The sequence below is a fragment of the Sceloporus undulatus genome, chromosome 3 (genome assembly GCF_019175285.1).
Source record: "Sceloporus undulatus isolate JIND9_A2432 ecotype Alabama chromosome 3, SceUnd_v1.1, whole genome shotgun sequence".
In the NCBI taxonomy this organism is placed as follows: domain Eukaryota; kingdom Metazoa; phylum Chordata; class Lepidosauria; order Squamata; family Phrynosomatidae; genus Sceloporus; species Sceloporus undulatus.
The window spans coordinates 247,244,832-247,269,165 of NC_056524.1; the positions used below are offsets into that span (position 1 = coordinate 247,244,832).

At 40.6% G+C, this 24,334-nt stretch overlaps 2 protein-coding genes and 1 pseudogene across 2 annotated transcripts in view; 1 reads left to right on the forward strand and 2 right to left on the reverse strand.

Annotated features, from left to right (window-relative positions):
- Positions 1 to 24,334, forward strand: part of LOC121925573 (IQCJ-SCHIP1 readthrough transcript protein-like) — a 515,366-nt gene that overhangs the window by 303,229 nt on the left and 187,803 nt on the right.
- Positions 175 to 1,874, reverse strand: LOC121925572 (ADP-ribosylation factor-like protein 14). The gene has a single exon (XM_042457859.1). It carries the CDS (start codon positions 1,161 to 1,163, stop codon positions 585 to 587), a length of 579 nt encoding a protein of 192 aa, XP_042313793.1. The 5' UTR covers positions 1,164 to 1,874; the 3' UTR covers positions 175 to 584.
- Positions 9,620 to 15,681, reverse strand: LOC121925076 (annotated as a pseudogene).

The window sequence follows — 24,334 nt, forward strand, 5'->3', positions numbered from 1 at the left end:
TTTAGTTTTTGATAAATTTATATGTTTTGTATAAAGCACATTTTCTCATTTAGTTAAAAGAAAACATCAGGAAACTAGTAACACAATGTATTGCTTTTGAATATGCCTCAAGATAACACTAATGTGGCACATTTTAGCATTGTGTTGTTGCTTGAAAAATAATGCTAGAATGAATTTTAAGCTGAATTAATTCCTTTTAATCTTATATACACACTAACATTCAATATGACCTTCTTCAAACTATATCTGGTCAATTGTTGCACAGTTTTGTTTGCTACACTTATCTTAATATTTGCAAATTAGTGAATGCAAAATGGATGACAGATACAGTATTTGAAAAATCAACAGCATTCTCATCCTACTCTTGATGCACCGTTGTATTTCAGAATTTAAAACACCCACAGCCATAATAAGCAAAATAGTGTTTCTGAAAGATAATGTAAAAGAATGAGAACAGTTAACTGGCCTGGAATAAATAAATTCTGTTTTACAGAAATTTGAAAAACATGGTGTAGTATCAGATGTTCATTCAACAGACTGGCTTATTGTCCTGGCCAGTGATGAATTGATCCGATCGGGATGTGTTAATGTTGCCTGAAGATAGCAAAAGCTTCTTGTTTAGATTTCATGCAGGATTTTGCAAATGATGTCACTTTCTGGAATGCTTCTGACAGGCCTTCCCCTGTAACTGCACAACAGGGCTGTATGTACCAGTTTCGGTCATGACAATGCTTCTTCATGTTAAGTCTCTTCGTTATTTCCTCAGCACCCAGAGCTCCAGGAAGATCCTGCTTGTTTGCTAGTACAACCACAGGAACGTTCTTAATCTTTTCATTCTTCAAAATAATCTCCAGTTCTTTTTTTGACTCTTCCAAGCGCTGTATGTTGGCACTGTCCACAACATAGACCAGGCTGTCTGTGTTTTCCAAGTGGTTCTCCCAAACAGTCCTCATTTTGCGCTGACCTCCAACATCCCAGACTGTTAAGGAAATGCCTGCTCCCGTTTCAATCATTTCCACATTGAATCCAATTGTTGGTAAAGTTAAGAAGACATCATTAAATTTTAGCATATACAAGAGAGTGGATTTCCCCGCCGAATCAAGTCCTAGCATTAGAATCTGGGCTTGTTTGACTGTAAACTGTTTAGAATGTATAAAGCCCATTTTCTCTGTAGTTGCTTTTTCATTAAGGTGTTTTGTAGTTGGTTCGTGCAGCCATCCGCTTGCCTTCTCTATGTCTCAGATGAAGGATGGCAAGCAAAGCAGGAGAGAAAAAACATAGCTTGTACTATGTCACAAGACATAGTACAAAATATATTTGCTCTGTGACTTGATCATTGCTGCAGTATGCAAACAGAATGTTATTACAATATAACCTTCACTGCCTATTTGAAGGGTGGAGTTTAACTGAATAATGTTCAGTCACATAAGCCAAAGGTTGATCAGTGCCAAAGCCCGGTAAATACAAAGAGGCCTTATTTTTGTCTTCTTTGGGTGTTTCCCTCTCTTCACTTGTGACACTGATTCATGTCATTTTTATCATGCACTAGTCTAAGCTACACCATTCTTATGCTCAGCTTTGTACTGCTCCAAATCCCAAAATTGTCAGTGGTGTTAGGAACAACAACAGCAACAGTCGACAAAACTGAGCATAAGAATGCATGTCTGTTGTTCTGGATATATATTCACCTACTCTTTTAATGCATGGCTTTATGCTTTTGATGGTATGATGCCTTGTTGCATAAGATAATATCCTTTATAGACATCTTATAATGCAAATAATAAATTACTCATGAAATCATCTTCTCCTCTCAATTTTAAAATTTATTTTAGAATTGATAATGCTTTGTTATTTCATGTGTTGGATGGCTGTACATTTCATTTAATAAATGTACACTAACCATTAAAAACTTTAAAAAGCAGCCAGCCCACTTGCAATATAGATGGGAAAGGCAAGATGAAGCAATTAGTACTTTTGTCATTTTTATTCTGAGCCTAGGAAGAAATCTTGTACAAGTAGGTACTTACAAGTGACAGTTTTCATTCCTGAGACTCTGGAAGACAGCAGCATTTCCTAATCTTAGTATGTCATAACATTATCCTGGTATTTCGGACAGAGAACTTTAGACTGAAATAATGACTTGCCAAAGGCTAGCTGGCAAGTGAGCTGTTGTTTACTGGGTATCTCAGGTCCAAATTCAAGATTATATTCTGTGATCCACCCATGTTTCACCATGAGCTGTTGCTGACAATCCCTAACAAGATTGTGGCAGGAGGTGGCTGTATAAAATAAAACACACACTTTGTACTCTTGGAGCAGAATTAAGTTGCAATGCATAGGCCCTTGAAACATGAAAATATGAATTCAAATTTTAAATACAGGTGTACAGCTGGTTGATTCTGTTTGAACAGCATATCAAATGCATTGTGTATCTAAAAGATTACAACTCCCATTGAGTCAACAGATGCTGAAAACTCTGAGAATATCTGTTTCTAAGGGTGTATACATACTGCAGAATTAAAGCAGTTTGCTTTAACTGCCTTGGCACTATTCTACAGAATCCTGGGATTTGGTGAGGTATTCAGCCTAGTCTGGTGCCTTACTAAACTACAGATCCCAGAATTCTGTAGGATAGAGTCATGGCAGTTAGAGTGGTGTCCAACTGTTTTAACTCTGAAATGTGAATAATGTTGAGAAGAATTCAGGGGTGTGAGATCTACTTTGGTTTTTACAATAATAGTTTTACGGGGACCCTTAAACCCCTGAGATCCCAAGACAATCTAGTGTCTCAGAGGGATGGACACAGAATGAGAATTACCAGATATGCTTGACTATAAGTCAACCTCATGTATAAGTTGTGGGTAGGTTTTGGGATCAAAATTATGGATTCTGATATGAGCCATTTTTATGTCAAGGGTAAAACTTAGGGCCCTGAAACAAAGGATGTGAAGGATGAAGCAAAGGGAAACAATTGCAAAGGACTTACAAAATTCCAGTAGGCTTAACTGTTTGTGCTCCTACTAAAGGCTGAAAGGATGAAAGAAAATGTCTAGACTTATACATGAGTATAGTACAAAACAGGGTACTTTTAGGTACATAATTCTGCTAAGGGATATATTTGCCATCTGAGAATGAGTTCTTGCAAATCCTATTGTCAGTTCCAACTAAAGTAGACCTGTTGAACCACTGGGATTAATCATTAATTCATCATTCACTAATGGATTGTAGCTGGCACTGCCAATAGGACCCAAGCTTTCCTGCTTCCTCCAAGCAATTCTTTATCATTTTCTTCCCACCCAGATACCTTGGACTACATTCTCCCAATACTGTCTGATTGGGAGGGAATAGTTATAGTAATCTGGCATATGATGCAGAAAATTTCTCAAGACTATCTGGGGGAGGGATGCACAGCAACTCTCTCTTATCTAAACTTTTTTCCTTCCCTGTTTCTCCCTCTTCCCCATCCACTTGCTTTAAATCTCATTCCCAAGCTGACATGTAGAGAAGCACTCCCATCCTCATCATTCTCACAGCCATCAACCCATCCATTTCAAGTATGCACCCTATGCCGTTGTTTTAAGCAGCCAGTAAGTACATAAAAGCAACCTTCTCCTCACCCCCCCCCCGATCCAGTACCATCCAAAATCCACAAAACAGAGCTACCTTTATTGGGCCAACCAAAATGCACATTATACATGTTGCAAGATTTCGAAGCTCCACTAGCTTCTTCATCAGGCAAAAATGTTAAAAATCATGCAGGAGAATTGGGGGGCTATTTTTTTGGGCCAATAAATTGGTGTCACTACTGGCCCAAAATTGGCCCAATAAATTAATCACTGTTTTCTGGATTTTGGATGATACTGTACTTTTACTATATGACCAAAACAGTTATACTCCTGGATACATCCCCAAACCACTCAGACTAGCTCTTTCTGGGTGCAGTTGCACTATCTCTCATTTAGGCAGAAAAGATGGGCTAACATTTGAAATGTATTTTTTTAATAATCACCAACAAACCTGAGTCTCCAGGGCCACTGATATTTTAAATATGTTTCCCCCTATCCCTCTATCCTGTTCAAGGCAAGACACACTTATTATGGAGTAAGAAGTGAAAACTTCTTTACATTAAATTGAAAAATAGTGAGTTACAGCTGAAGCCCTTAACAAGACAAAGTAACACTCTTTCAACTCTTTACTAGTAACTAGTTGCCAAAGTAACTTGTTAGAAAAATTAGTTACAGTAGTTCACCCTTATCCACGGGTTTGCTCTCTGCTGTTTCAATTGCCCACAGTCAGTTATGGTCTGAAAACATTATCGCATGGGGTTCAGTGCAATCTACTGAGGGCCTTGGAATATATCCCTTGTGGATAAGGGGGACTTGCATCCAGAGAACTGAAGGAACTTACTGACATACTCACAGAACCATTTGCCATAATTTTTGAGAAGTCTTGGAGAACAATTGAGGTGCCAGAGGACCAGAGAAAGGCAAACATTGTCCCTCTCTTCAAAAAGGGGGGAAAATCCGGGGAACTACAGGCCAGACAGCATGACCCCAATATCAGGGCAGTAGGGGGAAGTACAATGGATTATAAAGGAGTCTGTTTACAAGCAGCTTGCAAATCTTGTTGATTTAGAGTCCTTGATGTTCATGGGGATAGCTCAGAGCCTGGATGTTTCATGGGGATAGCTGCAAGCCTATCTCCAGCACAGACTATCACAGAAGGATATAGACAAGTTGGAATGATTTAATAGAAGGGCAACAATGATGATAGGAGGCATGGAGAACAAAACCTATGAGAAACATTGAAGGAAATAGACATGTTCAGGGTGGTGAAGAGAAGAGTAAAGGGTGACATGATTGTACGTACACTAAATATCCTCAAAGGCGGTCACAGAGAGTCGGGAGGAGGAGGGTGCTCCAATGGCAAGAACCAGGTCTAATGGTTTTATGTTACAAGAATTTAGATTTTGCTTGACTATTAGAAGGAACTTCTAATAGTGGTGGGTGGGCCTGATGTCCTAGGGAGCCTCTTCCAACTTTATAATTCTGTTAAGAAATATGCATACAATGAGAGTACCAAAGAAATATATGCCTCTCCTAGTACTACATTTCCACAACATCTCTTTTTAAAGGCACTTTTGCCCCACCACTGCCTGTGATTGTTACTGCAAAAGAGAAACAGTTAGACATACTACACCATACTTGTCATCATTCACATGTCAACCCTGCCTGTTATAGCCACTTTTCTGTGTAGAATGTGTTTTATATAAGAATCTACGTTTCAATAATGTGTTAGCATGTAGGAATCTACAATAATACGTAGGAGGCATTTTCCAAAGTCCCCATAGTGGTGAGACCTTTATTAGGTCAAACAGAAAGACACAGAATTCTTTTTGCTAGCTGGCAAAGATGGTTGAAAGAAGAAGAAGAAGAATATGCATGGGGAGGGAAGATTGTAGATGTTATTGTCACTAAGTCCACATGTTGCTTTGATGTGGTATATAGCAGTGCTTCTTTGGGTTGTCCGATTGGGGAGTAACCAGGTTTTTTTTTCCTAATATGCCAGGGACAAATACTGTATTTTGAGATTGACTAGAACTATTTTTCGCCCTGGAAACTCCCACAGACTGATGATTTTCAGCCTGAGACTGATCCAGAGACCACCACTTTGATTAACACTGGTATAGAGGAACGGTCTGTGTTGACACACAGTGTTAGTTCTCAGGGATGCAGTTTGTGCATGTGTGTGTTTCAATTGAAGATATCAACATTTATTTGCTTCTCTTTTATTGCCTTTGTTTAGTGACCTTATGGTTGGGGTGGTGATATCTCATTTATAATTCACACAGACTCTTCCTTAGCTACCACAAAGCATGCACCTTTTTGACTGGCCTAATAAAGGTATCACCAGAATAGCAACTTTGGGATATATTTTGTATTGTATTGTATTTTTATTGTGAAGCTGCTGGATGAGATCATCCAGATACGTGGGGTGCAGTGTTATCAGTACACTGATGACACCCCAATCTATTTCTCTATGTTTCTGACTGTTGCAGTGACTAAGGATGGCATCTCTCCTCTGAATGCCTGCCTTGGGTCAGTAATGGGCTGGATGAGGGAAAACAAACTCAGACAGAATCCAGAAAAAACGGAGGTACTCGTGATAGGTACCCTAGGCCCGGGGAAGGAAATTTATCATCCTGTCCTTGACGGGGTCACACTTCCCCTAAAGGACGAGGTTCACAGTTTGGGAGTACTCCTGGACCTGTCCCTACAATTGTCATCTCAGGTAGATGCAGCAGCCAGGAGTGTTTGGTACCAGTTTCAGTTAATACGCCAACTGCATCCCAGCCTAGACTGAAAGGACCTTGAAGCAGTGGTACATGCTCAGGTAATCTCTCATTTAGATTTCTGTAATGCGCTCTACATGGGGCTACCCTTGTACCAAGTTCGGAAGCTTCAACTGATTCAAAATGCAGCAGCCAGATTAATTACTGGGTCGACAAGGTCTGACCATATAACACCAATCCTAAAAAGATCTTCATTGGCTGCCAATCAGCTTCCAGGTGCAATATAAGGTGTTGGTTATTACCTATAAAGCCCTATATGGCTTGGGCCCGAGTTATTTGAGGGAATGCCTCTACCTACATAATCCACCCCGCACTCTCAGAATATCCGGGAAGTACCAGCTGGAAATACAAAAAAACAGGCTGGTGTCAATTTGCCAACGAGCTTTCTCTGCAATAGCTCCCAAATTGTGGAACAGTCTCCCACAGGAGACCCGTCTGGCTGCCTCCTTGGAGGCTTTCAGGGGGCCAGTCAAGACAGTTCTCTTCCAACCAGCCTACCCACCCGACCTCATCTAAGAAATACTGTCCCATCCTATCTAACTAAGATTGAAACAACTCTATCCCACCGCCACCTAGACAGAAGTAGTTTAATTACTCTAATTAGCTTTGATGAAGCTGTCCTCTTGATCCACTTCCAACTCGTCTTTTAATTTCTGTAGCTCCCTCTTTTCTGCCCTCACTTTTCCATATCTTCAATCTCGCTCTCTCTACAGGCTCCTTCCCGTCGGACTTCAAACATGCTCTCATTTCCCCAATTCTGAAAAAACCTTCTCTTGACCCCTCCTCTTTGTCTAGCTATCGTCCGATTTCTCTTCTTCTCTTTCTTTCTAAGGTTTTGGAACGGGTTGTTTATTCTCGCTGTCTTGAGTTTCTTGAAGCCAGCTCCATCCTTGATCCCTTTCAGTCTGGTTTCCGCCCAAGGCATTCTACAGAGAGAGCTCTCACTAAGATCTTGAATGACCTTTTACAGGCCAAGGCTAATGGCCTTTACTCTGTTCTCATCCTTCTCAATTTGTCTGCAGCCTTTGACACCGTTGATCACTTTCTCCTAATTGACATACTCTCTGACCTTGGGTTCTCAGACTCTGTTCTTGACTGGTTTAGATCTTACTTGTCTGGCAGATCTTTTGCAGTAGTTGCAGGGGGTCTGACTTCTTCTCCTGTTCCCTTATCTGTTGGAGTTCCCCAGGGCTCTGTTTCGGGTCCCCTTCTGTTTTCTCTCTACACACTGTCCTTAGGTAAACTCATTAGTTCTTTTGGCTTTTCCTACCATCTGTATGCCGATGCCACCCAGTTGTATCTTTCCACCCCTGACCTTTCTCCAAGGCTTGAACAGCAAGTTTCGTCTTGTCTCACAGCTGTCTTGCAGTGGATGCACTATTGGCGTTTGAAGCTCAACATGTCCAAGACGGAGCTTCTTGTCTTTCCTCCTAAGTCCACCCTTCAACACTCCTTTTCTGTCTCTGTGGACAACATTTCTATTCAACCAGTCCAGCAAGCCCGCAGTCTTGGTTTCATCTTTGATTCTTCTCTGTCGTGTATTCCTCAGATCCAGACCACAGCCAAGGCTTGTAGATTCTTTCTATACAATATTGCCAAAATCCGACCATATCTCTCTGCCTCCACTACCAAGATCCTGGTCCATGCCCTAGTGGTCTCACGACTCGATTACTACAACAAATTGGCCATATCCCCTCAAGCTTTTTGTTTTACAGGGAGGCATTTATTGTGGTGCCTGTCCCATAACACATTTGCCCTGTATCTTCCTAGTGTTAGCCCTAATGTTGCCATGCCAGGACAATACCTGCCACATAACTTTGTTTGCTCCACCAGTGTCCACATTTCCTTAATTTAGGCTCAGAACGACAGGCCTTTGAGGCGCCCTCATCATTGCGCAGGGCTGCCTGGTGGCGCAGAGCGCCCACACACCTGGCAGCCCTCGCATGTGACGAGGGCGCTGCAGCTGCAGCCCGCCCCACCAGACACGGCGTGTACTGGTGACGTCACAAATGCGCCGCCTCCAAACGGGCAGTGGCAGTTGCGACATCACTGCAGCGTCGCTGGCACCTTAGGGTGCAGAAGTGCACTGCAAAAAAGGAGCTGCTTCCCAGTGCTCCTTTTTTGCTCACAGGAGCGCCGTGCAATTTGGTTGCTGTGGCGCTCTGCAGAGCAAAGAGAGGTGCCAGGGACACGCCTCTTCTGGCAGTTTTTTACCCCTCCTTGCCTTCTTCATCTGTTGGTACAATGCCTTTTTTCTGCCTGGGTTTTCTCCTACAGGCTGCCATCTGTGCATTAGTTTTTCTTTCTGTATGAAGTGTCAATACCCTGCTTGATATTGTGTTTCCACATCATCATCCACCTTGTTTTCCACTGGTGCACAAGCAATGATGGTATTTTAAATTCACAAAGATAAGAGAGTGCTAGGATTGTTGGAAGAAAGGTACCATCTTTGAGTGATTACAGGAACATAAAAATTCTTCCATATGGACACCACATACCCCAAACTGTGTTGAATTGAATATTACAGTTAATCCAATTAAGGATCTGGGATTTCCCCTAAATCATTGTAAGAAAATACTGGAGACTAATAAACATTTGTCATTTGATGAATGGTCAAAGAAATCTGGAATGTTTAATGTTATCAAAATTAAGAGAAGGGTATTTAAAGCAGGATACTCGCATAGAATTGTCATATTTTGTTTTTGGACTCTCCCATATATATATTACAAATCATTATTTATTTTAATTTAGTTTTTGATAATTATATGTTTGATAAAGCACATTTCTCTATTTAGATTAAAAGAAAACATCAGAAAACTAGTAACACACATGTATTGCTTTTGAATATGCCTCAAGATAACACTAATGTGGCACATTTAGCATTGTGTTGTTGCTTGAAAAATAATGCTAGAATGAATTTTAAGCTGAATTAATTCCTTTTAATCTTATATACACACTAACATTCAATATGACCTTCTTCAAACTATATCTGGTCAATTGTTGCCCAGTTTGTTTGCTACACTTATCTTCATATTTGCAAATTAGTGAATGCAAATGATGACAGAATACAGTATTTGAAAAAATCAACCGCACTTCTCATCCTACTACTCTGATGCACCGTTGTATTTCAGAATTTAAAACACCCACAGCCATAATAAGCAATAGTGTTTCTGAAAAGATAATGTAAAAATGAGAACAGTTAACTGGCCTGGAAAATAAATTGTTTTACAGAAATTTGAAAAACATGTTGTAGTATCAGATGTTCATTCAACAGACTGGCTTATTGTCCTGGCCAGTGATGAATTGATCCGATCGGGATGTGTTAATGTTGCCTAAGATAGCCAAAGCTTCTTGTTTAGATTTCATGCAGGATTTTGCAAATGATGTCACTTTCTGGAATGCTTCTGACACGGCCTTCCCCTGTAACTGCACAACAGGGCTGTACGTACCAGTTTCGGTCATGACACATGCTTCTTCATGTTAGTCTCTTCGTTATTTCCTCAGCACCCAGAGCTCCAGGAAGATCCTGCTTGTTTGCTAGTACAACCACAGGAACGTTCTTAATCTTTTCATCTTAAAAAAATCTCCAGTTCTTTTTTTGACTCTTCCAAGCGCTGTAGTTGGCACTGTCCACAACATAGACCAGGCTGTCTGTGTGTTTCCAAGTGGTTCTCCCAAAACGTCCTCCTTTTGCGCTGACCTCCAAACATCCCAGACTGTTAAGGAATGCCTGCTCCCGTTCATCATTTCCACATGAATCCAATTGTTGGTAAAGTTAAGAGACATCATTAAATTTTAGCATATCAAGAGAGTGGATTTCCCCGCCGAATCAAGTCCTAGCATTAGAATCTGGGCTTGTTTGACTGTAAACTGTTTAGAATGTATAAAGCCCTTTTCTCTGTAGTTGCTTTTTCATTAAGGTGTTGTAGTTGGTTCGTGCAGCCATCCGCTTGCCTTCTCTAGTCTCAGATGAAGGATGGCAAGCAAAGCAGGAGAGAAAAAACATAGCTTGTACTATGTCCCAAGACATAGTACAAAATTATTTGCTCTGTGACTTGATCATTGCTGCAGTATGCAAACAGAATGTTTTTACAATATAACCTTCACTGCCTATTTGAAGGGTGGAGTTTAACTGAATAATGTTCAGTCACATAAGCCAAAGGTTGATCAGTGCCAACGCCGGTAAATACAAGAGGCCTTTTTTGTTTCTTTGGGTGTTTCCCTCTCTTCACTTGTGACACTGATTCATGTCATTTTTATCATGCACTAGTCTAAGCTACACCATTCTTATGCTCAGCTTTTTACTGCTCCAAAATCCCAAAATTGTCAGTGGTGTTAGGAACAACACAGCAACAGTCGACAAAAACTGAGCATAAGAATGCATGTCTGTTGTTGGATTATATTCACCTACTCTTTTAATGCATGGCTTTATGCTTTTGATGGTATGTGCCTTGTTGCATAAGTTATCCTTCTATAGCATCTTTATGCAATAATAATTACTCATGAATCCTCTTCTCCTCTCATTTTAAAATTTATTTTGAATTGATAACTGTTGTTTTTTTCTGTGTTGGATGGCTGTACATTTCATTTATTGTACACACCATTAACTTTAAAGCAGCCAGCCCCTTGCAATTAGTGGGAAGGCCGATAAGCATGAGTCTTTTGTCTTTTTTTTGGCCTAGGGTCTTGTACAGTGGTCTTAACAAGTGACGTTTTCATTCCTGAGACTCTGGAAGACCGCAGCATTTCCTATCTTGTATGTCTACCATATCCTGGTTTGGACAGAGAACTTTGACTGATAATGACTTGCCAAAGGCTAGCTGGCAGTGAGCTGTTGTTTACTGGGTATCTCAGTCCAAATTCAAGTTATTTCTGTGATCCACCCATGTTTCACCATGAGCTGTTGCTGACAATCCCTAACAAGATTGTGGGGGAGGTGGCTGTATAAAATAAAACACACACTTTGTCTCTTGGAGCAGAATTAAGTTGCAAGCATGGCCCTTGAACATGAAATATGAATTCAAATTTTAATACAAGGTGTACAGCTGGTTGATTCTGTTTGAACAGCTATCAATGCATTGTGTATCTAAAAGATTACAACTCCCATTGGTCAACAGATGCTGACAACTGCGAATATCTGTTTCTAAGGGTGTATACATACTGCGAATTAAAGCAGTTTGCTTTAACTGCCTTGGCACTATTCTACAGAATCCTGGGATTTGGTGAGGTATTCAGCCTAGTCTGGTGCCTTACTAAAATACAGATCCCAGAATTCTTAGGTAGGTCATGGCGAGTTAGAGTGGTGTCCAACTGTTTTTAACTCTGAAATGTGATAATGTTGAGAGAATTCAGGGGTGTGAGATCTACTTTGGTTTTTACAATAATAGTTTTACGGGGACCCTTAAACCCCTGAATCCCAAGACAATCTAGTGTCTCAGAGGGATGGACACCGAAATGAGAAAATTACCCCGATATGCTGACTATAAGTCAACCTCATGTATAAGTTGTGGGTAGGTTTTGGGATCAAAAATTATGGATTCTGATATGAGCCATTTATGTTAAGGGTAAAACTTAGGGCCCTGAAACAAAGGATGTGAAGGATTGAAGCAAAGGGAAACAATTGCAAGGACTTACAAAATTCCAGTAGGCTTAACTGTTTGTGCTCCTACTAAAGGCTGAAAGGATGAAAGAAATGTCTAGACTATACATGAGTATAGTACAAAAACAGGGTACTTTTAGGTACATAATCTGCTAAGGGATATATTTGCCATCTGAGAATGAGTTCTTGCAAATCCTATTGTCAGTTCCACTAAGTAGACCTGTTGAACCACTGGGATTATCATTATCATCATTCACTAAATGGATTGTAACTGGCACTGCCAATAGGACCCAAGCTTTCCTGCTTCCTCCAGCATTCTTTATCATTTCTTCCCACCCAGATACCTTGGACTACATTCTCCCAATACTGTCTGATTGGGAGGGAATGTTATAGTAATCTGGCATATGATGCAGAAAATTTCTCAGACTATCGGGGAGGGATGCACAGCAACTCTCTCTTATCTAAACTTTTTTCCTTCCCTGTTTCTCCCTCTTCCCCATCCACTTGCTTTAAATCTCATCCCAAGCTGACATGTAGAGAAGCACTCCCATCCTCATCATTCTCACAGCCATCAACCCATCCATTTCAAGTATGCACCCTATGCCGTTGTTTAAAGCAGCCAGTAAGTAACTAAAAGCAACCTTCTCCTCACCCCCCCCCCGATCCAGTACCATCCAAAATCCACAAAACAGAGCTACCTTTATTGGGCCAACCAAATGCACATTTACATGTTGCAAGATTTCGAGCTCACTAGCTTTTTCATCAGGCAAAAATGTTAAAAATCATGCAGGAGAATGGGGGGCTTTTTTTTGGGCCAATAAATTGGGTGTACTACTGGCCCAAAATTGGCCCCATAAATTAATCACTGTTTTCTGGATTTTGGATGATACTGTACTTTACTATATGCCAAAAACAGTTATACTCTGGATACATCCCCAAACCACTCAGACTGCTCTTTCTGGGTGCATTGCACTATCTCTCATTTAGGCAGAAAAGATGGGCTAACATTTGAAATGTTATTTTTTATAATCACCAACAAACCTGAGTCTCCAGGGCCACTGATATTTTAATATGTTTCCCCCTATCCCTCTATCCTGTTCAAGGCAAGAAACACACTTATTATGGAGTAAGAAGTGAAACTTCTTTACATTAAATTGAAAAATAGTGAGTTACAGCTGAAGCCCTTAACAAGACAAAGTAACACTCTTTCAACTCTTTACTAGTAACTAGTTGCCAATAAACTTGTTAGAAAAATTAGTTACAGTAGTTCACCCTTATCCAGGGTTTGCTCTCTGCTGTTTAATTGCCCACAGTCAGTTATGGTCTGAAAACATTATCGCATGGGGTTCAGTGCAATCTATCTGAGGGCCTTGGAATATATCCCTTGTGGATAAGGGGGACTTGCATCCAGAGAACTGAAGGAACTAATGACATACTCGCAGAACCATTTGCCTAATTTTTGAGAAGTCTTGGAGAACAATTGAGGTGCCAGAGGACCGAGAAAGGCAAACATTGTCCTCTCTTCAAAAAGGGGGAAAATCGGGGAACTACAGGCCAGACAGCATGACCCCAATATCAGGCACGTAGGGGGAAGTACAATGGATTTAAAGGAGTCTGTTTACAAGACGCTTGCAAATCTTGTTGATTAGATCCTTGATGTTCATGGGGATAGCTCAGAGCCTGGATTTTCATGGGGATAGCTGCAAGCCTATCTCCAGCAAGACTATCACCGAAGGATATGACAAGTTGGATGATTTAATAGAAGGGCAACAATGATGATAGGAGGCATGGAGAACAAAAACCTATGAGAAACATTGAAGGAATAGACATGTTCGGGTGGTGAAGAGAAGAGTAAAGGGTGACATGATTGTACGTACACTAATATCCTCAAGGCGGTCACAGAGAGTCGGGAGGAGGAGGGTGCTCCAATGGCAAGAACCAGGTTAATGGTTTATGTTACAAGAATTTAGATTTTGCTTGACTATTAAAGGAACTTCTAATAGTGGTGGGTGGGCCTGATGTCCTAGGGAGCCTCTTCCAACTTTTAATTCTGTTAAGAAATTGCATACAATGAGAGTACCAAGAAATATATGCCTCTCCTGTACTACATTTCCACAACATCTCTTTTTAAAGGCACTTTTGCCCCACCACTGCCTGTGATTGTTACTGCAAAGAGGAAACAGTTAGACATACTACACCATACTTGTCATCATTCACATGGCAACCTGCCTCCTGTTATAGCCACTTTTCTGTGTAGAATGTGTTTTTATAAGAATCTACTTTCATAATGTGTTAGCATGTAGGAATCTACAATATACGTAGGAGGCATTTTCCAAAGTCCCCATACTGGTGGACCTATTAGGTCAAACAGAAAGACACAGAATTCTTTTACTAGCTGGCAAAGATGGTTGAAAGAAGAAGAAGAAGGAATATGCATGGGGAGGGAAGATTGTAGATGTTATTGTCACTAAGTTCCACATTGCTTTGAGTGTGTATATAGCAGTTGCTTCTTTGGGTTGTCCGAAAGAGGGCATTCGGGTTAAAATGCCTCTGATTTGTAGTGAGCACTTGCTTACGGAGAGATTCAGGAGGGGGCCCCTGAATCTGCCCAGTTCCTTTCAGAGCAAAACCGCCAGTGGGAATGGGGCCCAAGTGTCCTTATCCTTAGAGTTTTCCGTAGACAAACAGTATAACTTACAGATAGTTCCCAAATGTTAAATCAGCATTTATTAGAGAAGGATGACAATCCTGTTTATGTCCCTCCAATTTGTGTGATAAAATGGTTGGATCAAATGGACAATAAGCCCCTCCAAATGGAATCTGACACAGATATGGCTATAAAATGTCATGGAAACATAAAGAAATGAATCTGTAGAAACTAAAAATCATTTGAATCTTGACTTAAACACAGGAGCAGTTAAAATCCACATTATTCCTTATTAGAAAATGCATAGTAATTATTACAAGGTATTACTGGCTTCTTCTAGCTGCAAGGTTCACAGGAAGGAGAAGGCCCCAGTTTTGGACATGGTTGAACAGTATGTTACTGAAGCATACAAAGAAATTATTAGAAGAGGGAACAGATGGCACCAAGCAGTTATTTCAGACTGGATCATTATTCATTCAGGGAACCTAGGAAAACCATCCATTTCACATCCCAGAATTACAGCACTATGTACCACCTTAATTGCCATAGCAACATCCTATGAAATCTTGAGATATGTAGTTCAGGAAGGGATATTTAGAATTCTGTTCCAGAGAGATCCAATGCCTCACTGAAGTACAAACCACACAATTCCAAAAGATGCTACTATGGCTGTTAAAGTGGAATATAATGCAATGATTGCGTAGTGTGAAAGGGCCCCAGCCTAAGACCAAACTACATGTGATGCAGATGGTAGGAGTAGGACTGCTCCATTCACCTTGCGCTGTTTCCTGCAGCTGGTGTGAGTCAAAAAAAGAGAAGAGAAGTGTACATATCTGTAGGTTCTGAACAGTTAGCATGAAAATCCATAGATTTTTCTACAATGTCCAATTCAAAAGGATTGTATCAAGGGAAGGGTCATGACATAAATAGGATCTACAAAAAAATAACAGCAGAAATGCCTCCTGTTCATAGTTATACAACCTCTTTTATGCACTTCATTTCCCTTTTGCTTTTTGCTTTCTTTCATTACAGTATTACCTTTCCAACAGTCAAGAGCCTTCTGTAACTGTTGACTACGCTCATTTCTTAGTGGCTGTTTTTGGTCCCTTTGTGCATGGATGATCTCATTTTGGCTGCATAAGGTTCTACAACTGGAGATGTAGTTTGCTAATTTGTTGATGTAATGTGCTTTCAGAATGACTACATTATTATTTTATTCTGATTTATTCAGTGGGGGTCTGCCATTGCTTCATCTTCACAACTTAGAGTGTGATTTGCCCAGGGTCACCCAGTGGGTTTCCATGACTGAGCAGGGATTTGACCCCTGGTCTCCAGAGTCCTAGTTCAACACTCAAACCACTGCACCGCACCGGCTCTCAGAGTATAGGGCTATTAGTGTATAGTATATTCACCAGACCTGAGATCACTAAAGCCACAATCTGGTAACCTTTTACTCTGCTTGGATCCAGTCCCTATGAATGTCCCCTACCCCAGTGCAGCATTTCATATAGTATTTTACTTGAGGCTAGTTTGGAAACTAATTAGCACTCCATATCCACAGATTCCTTAATCAAAGTTTCAAACATACATGTCTCAAAAAGATTATATATATATATATATATAAATTCCCAAAAACATACCTTGATTTTGCTATTTTATATAAAAGACATTTTACTACACTATTGTATTTAATGAGACATGAGGATCCACAGATTTTGGTACCTATGGGGTTCTTGGAACCAATCCCCAGGAGACACCAAGGGTCCACTGTATTTGGAACAAACAAACAGGATAGATATAGAAATGAAATTAATTTTTATGGAGAATAAGCAAACATGTTTCCTACTGAAAAATGATTGCAATGTAGACAACAGCAAATCAGACTATGACATCTAACAGGAAATTTAGACAGAAGATATCATTTCCTCTATAGGATAATGTGGTTGGCTTTGAAGTGATCCAGGCAACATATATATTCTCCTTGGGTATTTTCTGTTCTCACTTGCCTTTTTTTCCACATCTGAAAGAATCCAGCAAGTTGATATGTTGTCCAATTCCCTCTTTTGGATATGGAACTAATTATGTTGTGTTGCTAGGAGGTCACATCCAGTGATGTGTGTGTGTGTGATGACATGGCACATCCCTTTTTTTTCTTCATTTTAATTTTCAGTGGCCATCCAGCAGAACTCCTCTGCTGTTGAACAAACAGCTATTTTTTAAAGTAACAATAAACATAATCTTTTCCCACACATACTCCTTTTGGTGTTCAAACTCTAACACTTTGCATCACTTCCCACCCCAGCACAGAGAGGTTGGATTTATGTCCTTTATGACATTTAGTGCTCAACTATTCAGGGGTTACAGACACATTGGCCATATCCCCTCACAGCTTTTTGTTTTACAGGGAGGGCATTTTATTGTGGTGCCTTGTCACATAACACTATTTGCCCTGTACTCCTCCTAGTGTTAGCCCTAATGTTTGCCATGCCAGGACAATACCTTGCCACATAACTTTGTTTGCTCCACAGTGTCCACATTTCCTAAATTTAGGCTCAGAACAGACAGGCCTTTGAGGCGCCCTCATCATGTGCGAGGGCTGCCTGGTGGGCAGAGCGCCCACACACCTGGCAGCCCTCGCATGTGACGAGGGCGCTGCAGCTGCAGCACGCCCACCAGACACGGCGCATACTGGTGACGTCACAAATGCGCCGCCTCCAAACGGGGCAGTGCAGTTGCGACATCACCGCAGCGTCGCTGGCACTTTAGGGTGCAGAAGTGCACTGCAAAAAAGGAGCCGCTTCCCAGTGCTCCTTTTTTGCTCCACAGGAGCGCCGTGCAATTTGGTTGCTGTGGCACTCCTGCAGAGCAAAGAGAGGTGCCAGGGACACGCCTCTTTCTGGCGGTTTGTACCCCTCCTTAGCCTTCTTCATCTGTCTGGTACAATGCCTTTTTTCTGCCTGGGTTTTCTCCTACAGGCTGCCATCTGTGCATTAGTTTTTCTTTCTTGTATGAAGTGTCAATACCCTGCTTTGATATTGTGTTTCCACCTCATCATCCACCTTGTTTTCCCACTGGTAGCAAAAGCAATGATGGTATTTTAAAATTCACAAAAGATAAAGAGGAGTGCTAGGATTGTTGGAAGAAAGGTACCTCCTTTGAGTGTTACAGGAACATCAAAATTCTTAATGGACACCACAATCACAAACTGGTTGTGAATATTACAGTTAATCCAAATTAGGATATGGGATTTCCCCTAAATCATTGTAAGAAAATACTGGAAGACTAATAAACATTTGTCATTTGATGATGGTCAAAAGATCTGGAATAGTTTAATGTTATCAAAATTAAGAGAGGGTATTAAGAGGATACTCTGCCATAGATTGTCATTATTTGTTTTTGGACTCTTCCCTATATTTATTACAAATCATTATTTATTTTATTTAGTTTTTGATAAATTTATATGTTTTGTATAAAGCACATTTTCTCATTTAGTTAAAAAAAACATCAGGAAACTAGTAACACAATGTATTGCTTTTGAATATGCCTCAAGATAACACTAATGTGGCCACATTAAGTGTGTTGTTGCTTGAAAAATAATGCTAGAATGAATTTTAAGCTGAATTAATTCCTTTTAATCTTATTACACACTAACATTCAATATGACCTTCTCAAACTATATCTGGTCAATTGTTGCACGGTTGTTTGCTACACTTATCTTAATATTTGCAAATTAGTGAATGCAAAATGGATAGACAGATACAGTATTGAAAAATCAACAGCATTCTCATCTACTACTCTTGATGCACCGTTGTATTTCAGAATTAAAAACACCCACAGCCAAATAAGCAAATAGTGTTTCTGAAAGATAATGTAAAGAATGAGAACAGTTAACTGGCCTGGAATAAATAAATTCGTTTTACAGAAAGAATTGAAAAACATGGTGTAGTATCAGATGTTCATTTCAACAGACTGGCTTATTGTCCTGGCCATGATGAATTATCCGATCCGATCGGGATGGTGTAATGTTGCCTGAGATAGCAAAGCTTCTTGTTTAGATTTCATGCAGGATTTTTGCAAATGATGTCACTTTCTGGAATGCTTCTGACAGGCCTTCCCCTGTAACGCACAACAGGCTGCTGTACGTACCAGTTGGTCATGACAATGCTTCTTCATGTTAAGTCTCTTCGTTATTTCCCTAGCACCCAGGCTCCAGGAAGATCCTGCTTGTTTGCTAGTACAACCACAGGAACGTTCTTATCTTTTCTTTTCAAATAATCTCCAGTTTTTTTTTGACTCTTCCAAGCGCTGTATGTGGCACTGTCCACAACATAGACCAGGCTGTCGTGTTTTCCAAGTGGTTCTCCCAAACAGTTCTCATTTTGCGCTGACCTCCAACATCCCAGACTGTTAAGGAATGCCTGCTCCCGTTTCAATCTTTCCACATGAATCCAATTGTTGGTAAAGTTAGAGACATCAAAATTTTAGCATATTACAAGAGAGTGGATTTCCCCGCGAATCAAGTCCTAGCATTGATCTGGGCTGTTTGACTGTAAACTGTTTAGAATGTATAAAGCCCATTTTCTCTGTAGTTGCTTTTCATTAAGGTGTTTTGTAGTTGGTTCGTGCAGCCATCCGCTTGCCTTCTCTAGTTCTCAGGAAGGATGGCAAGCAAAGCAGGAGGAAAAAACATAGCTTGTACTATGTCACAGAACATAGTACAAAATATATTTGCTCTGTGACTTGATCATTGCTGCAGTATGCAAACAGAATGTTTTACAATATAACCTTCACTGCCTATTTGAAGGGTGGAGTTTATAATATGTTCAGTCACCTAAGCCAAGGTTGATCGTGCCAAGCCCGGTAATCAAGAGGCCTTTTTTTGTCTTCTGGGTGTTTCCCTCTCTTCCTTGTGACACTGATTATGTCTTTTTTATCATGCACTGTCTGCTACACCATTCTTATGCTCAGCTTTGTACTGCTCCAAATCCCAAATTGTCAGTGGTGTTAGGACAACACAGCAACAGTCGACAAAACGAGCATAAGAATGCATGTCTGTTGTTCTGGTATATATTCACCTACTCTTTTAATGCATGGCTTTATGCTTTTGATGGTATGATGCCTTGTTGCATAAGGTAATATCCTATAGACATCTTATAATGCAAATAATAATTACTCATGAAATCATCTTCTCCTCTCAATTTTAAAATTTATTTTAGAATTGATAATGCTTTGTTATTTCATGTGTTGGATGGCTGTACATTTCATTTAATAAATGTACACTAACCATTAAAAACTTTAAAAGCAGCCAGCCCACTTGCAATATAGATGGGAAAGGCAAGATCAAGAGAAGCAATTGTCTTTTGTCATTTATTTCTGGCCTAGGAGAAATCTTGTACAAGTAGGTACTTACAAGTGACGTTTTCATTCCTGAGACTCTGGAAGACAGCAGCATTTCAATCTTAGTATGTCATAACATATCCTGGTATTCGGCAAGAAGAACTTGTTAGACTGAATATGACTTGCCAAAGGCTAGCTGGCAAGTGAGCTGTTGGTTTACTGGGTATCTCAGGTCCAATCAGATTATATTCTGTGATCCACCCATGTTTCACCATGAGCTGTTGCTGACAATCCCTAACAGATTGTGGCAGGAGGTGGCTGTATAAAATAAACACACACTTTGTACTCTTGGGCAGAATTAAGTTGCAATGCATAGGCCCTTGAAACATGAAAATATGATTCAATTTAAATACAGGTGTACAGCGGTTGATTCTGTTTGAACAGCATATCAAATGCATGTGTATCTAAAAGTACAACTCCCATTGAGTCAACAGATTGCTGAACTCTGGAATAGTCTTTTCTAAGGGTGTATACATACTGCAGAATTAAAGCAGTTTGCTTAACTGCCTTGCACTATTCTACCGAATCCTGGGATTTGGTGAGGTATTCAGCCTAGTCTGGTGCCTTACTAAACTACAGATCCCAGAATTGTGGATAGAGTCATGGCGTTAGAGTGGTGTCCAAACTGTTTTTAACTCTGAATGTGATATGTTTGAGAAGATTCAGGGGTGTGAGATCCTTTGGTTTTTACAATAATGTTTTACGGGGACACTTAACCCCTGAGATCCCAAGACAATCTAGTGGTCTCAGGGGATGGACACAGAATGAGAATTACCAGATTGCTGACTATAAGTCAACCTCATGTATAAGTTGTGGGTAGGTTTTGGGATCAAAATTTGGATTCTGATATGAGCCATTTTTGTTCAAGGGTAAAACTTAGGCCCTGAAACAAAGGATGTGAAGGATGAAGCAAGGAACAATGCAAGGACTTACAAAATTCCAGTAGGCTTAACTGTTGTGCTCCTCTAAAGGCTGAAAGGATGAAGAAAATGTTAGATCTACATGAGTTAGTAAAAAACAGGGTACTTTTAGGTACATAATCTGCTAAGGGATATATTGCCATCTGAGAATGAGTTCTTGCAAATCCTATTGTCCGTTCCAACTAAAGTAGACCTGTTGACCACTGGGATTAATCATTAATTCATCTCACTAAGGTTGTACTGGCACTGCCAATGGACCCAGCTTTCCTGCTTCCTCCAAGCAATTCTTTATCTTTTTCCCACCCAATACCTTGGACTACATTCTCCCCATACTGTCTGATTGGGCGGGAATAATTATAGTAATCTGGCATATGATGCAGAAAATTTCTCAAGACTATCTGGGGGGAGGGATGCACAGCAACTCTCTCTTATCTAAACTTTTTCTTCCTCCTGTTCTCCCTCTTCCCCATCCATGCTATAAATCTCATTCCCAGCTGACATGTAGAGAAGCAACCCCATCCTCATCATTTCCACAGCCATCAACCCATCCATTTCAAGTTGCACCCTCTGCCGTGTTTTAAGCAGCCAGTAAGTACATAAAAGCACCCTTCTCCTCACACCCCCCCCGACCCAGTACCATCCAAAAAATCCACAAAACAGAGCTACCTTTATGGGCCAACAACAATGCACATTATACATGCAAGATTTCGAAGCTCCACTAGCTTCTTTCAGGCAAAAAGTTTAAAATCATGCAGCGAAGAATTGGGGGGTCTTTTTTTGGGCCAATAAATTGGTGTCACTTACTGGGCCCAAAATTGGCCCAATAAATTAATCACTGTTTTCTGGATTTTGGATGGATACTGTACTTTTACTATATGACCCAAAAACAGTATTACTCTGGATACATCCCCCAACCACTCAGATAGCTCTTTCTGGGTGCAGTTGCACTATCTCTCATTTAGGCAAGACAAAAAGTGGGCTAACATTTGAATGTATTTTTTAAGAATAACCAACAAACCTGGTCTCCAGGGCCACTGATATTTTAAATATGTTTCCCCCTATCCCTCCATCTGTTCAAGGCAAGACACACTTATTATGGAGAAGAAGTGAAAACTTCTTACAAAATTGAAAAATGTGAGTTAAGCTGAAGCCCTTAACAAGACCAAAGTAACACCTCTTTCAACTCTTTACTAGTAACTAGTTGCCAAAAGTAACTTGTTAGAAAAAATTAGTTACAGTAGTTCACCCCTTATCCACGGGTTTGCCTCTCTGCTGTTTCAATTGCCCACGTCAGTTATTGTCTGAAAACATTATCGCATGGGGTTCAGTGCAACTCTTTGAGGGCCTTGGAATTATCCCTTGTGGATAAGGGGGGGACTTGCATCCAGAGAAAACAAAATGAACTGAAGGAACTTACTGACATACTCACAGAAACCATTTGCCATAATTTTTGGAAGTTTGGAGAAACATTGATGGTGCCAGAGGACCAGAGAGAAAGGCAAACATTGTCCCTCTCTTCAAAAGGGGGGAAAATCCGGGACTACAGGCCAGGACAGCATGACCCCAATTTCAGGGCAGTAGGGGGAAGTACAATGGATTATAAGGAGTCTGTTTACAAGCAGTTGCAAATCTTGTTGATTTAGAGTCCTTGAGTTCATGGGGATAGCTCAGAGCCTGGATGTTTCATGGGGATAGCTGCAAGCCTATCTCCAGCACAGACTATCACAGAAGGATATAGACAAGTTGGAATGATTTAATCGAAGGCAACAATGATTGTAGGAGGCATGGAGAACAACCTATGCGAAAATTGAGGAAATAGACATGTTCAGGGTGGTGAAGAGAAGAGTAAAGGGGTGACATGATTGTACGTACACTAATACCTCAAGGCGGTCCACAGAGAGTCGGGCGAGAGGAGGGTGCTCCAAGGCAAGAACCCGGTCTAATGGTTTCATGTTAAAGAATTTAGATTTGCTTGACTATTAGAAGGAACTTCTAATAGTGTGGGTGGGCCTGATGTCCTAGGAGCCTCTTCCAACTTTATAATTTGTTTAAGAAATATGCATACAATGAGAGCCCACGAAATTTGCCTCTCCTAGTACTACATTCCACAACATCTCTTTTTAAAGGCACTTTTGCCACCACTGCCTGTTGATGTTTCTGCAAAGAGAACCAGTTTAGACATACTACACCCATACTTGTCATCATTCCATGTCAACCCTGCCTGTTATAGCCACTTTTCTGTGTAGATGTGTTTTATATAAGAATCTACGTTTCATAATGTTTAGCCATGTAGGAATCTACAATATTCCGTAGGATGCTTTCCAAGTCCCCATACTGGTGAGAACTTTATTAGGTCAAAACGGACGACACAGAATTTCTTTTTACTAGCTGGCAAAGATGGTTGAAAGAAGAAGAAGAAGAATATGCCTGGGGAGGGAAGATTGTAGAGTATATTGTCACTAAGTCCACATGTTGCTTTGAGGTGGTATTAGCAGTGCTTCTTGGGTTGTCCGATGGGGAGTAACCAGGTGTTTTTTTCTAATATGCCAGGGACAAATACTGTATTTTGAGATTGACTAGAACTATTTTTCGCCCTGGAAACTACAGCTGAGTATTTCAGGCCTGACGACTGATCCAGAGGACCCACCACTTTGATTAACACTTATAGAGGGAACGTGTCTGTGTTGACACACAGTGTTAGTTCTCAGGGATGCAGTTTTGTGCTGTGTGTGTTTCAATGAAGATACTCAACATTTATTGCTTCTCTTTTATTGCTTTGTTTAGGTCCTTATGTTTGGGGTGGTGATATCTCATTTATAATTCACACAGACTCTTCCTTAGCTCCACAAAGCATGCACCTTTTGACTGGCCTAATAAATTTATCACCAGAATAGCAACTTTGGTATTTGTTTGTTTGTATTTTTATTGTGACGTGCTGGATGAGAGATCATCCAGATACGTGGGGTGCAGTGTTATCAGTACCATTATGACCCCCCAATCTATTTCTCTATGTTTCGATGTTGCAGTGACTCGGATTGGCCTCTCTCCTCTGAATGCCTGCCTTGGTTCAGTAATGGGCTGTGATGAGGGAAACAAAACTCAGACAGAATCCAGAAAAAACGGAGGTTATGTGCTAGGTTACCCTAGCCCGGGGAAGGAAATTTATCATCTGTCCTGACGGGGTCACCACTTCCCCTAAAGGACGAGGTTCACAGGTTGGGTAGTACTCCTGGACCCTTCCCTACAATTGTCATCTCAGGTAGATGCAGCAGCCAGGCCAAGTGTTTGTGGTACCAGTTTCAGTTAATACGCCAAAAATGCATCTCCAGCCTAGACTGAAAGGACTTGAGCAGTGGTACATGCTCAGGTAATCTCTCTTTAGTTTCTGTTAATGCGCTCCACATGGGGCTACCCTTGTA

Coding starts and splice junctions, on each gene's coding strand:
- LOC121925572 (XM_042457859.1), bottom strand. CDS start 1,163: ATGGGCTTTATACATTCTAAACAGTTTACAGTCAAACAAGCCCAGATT.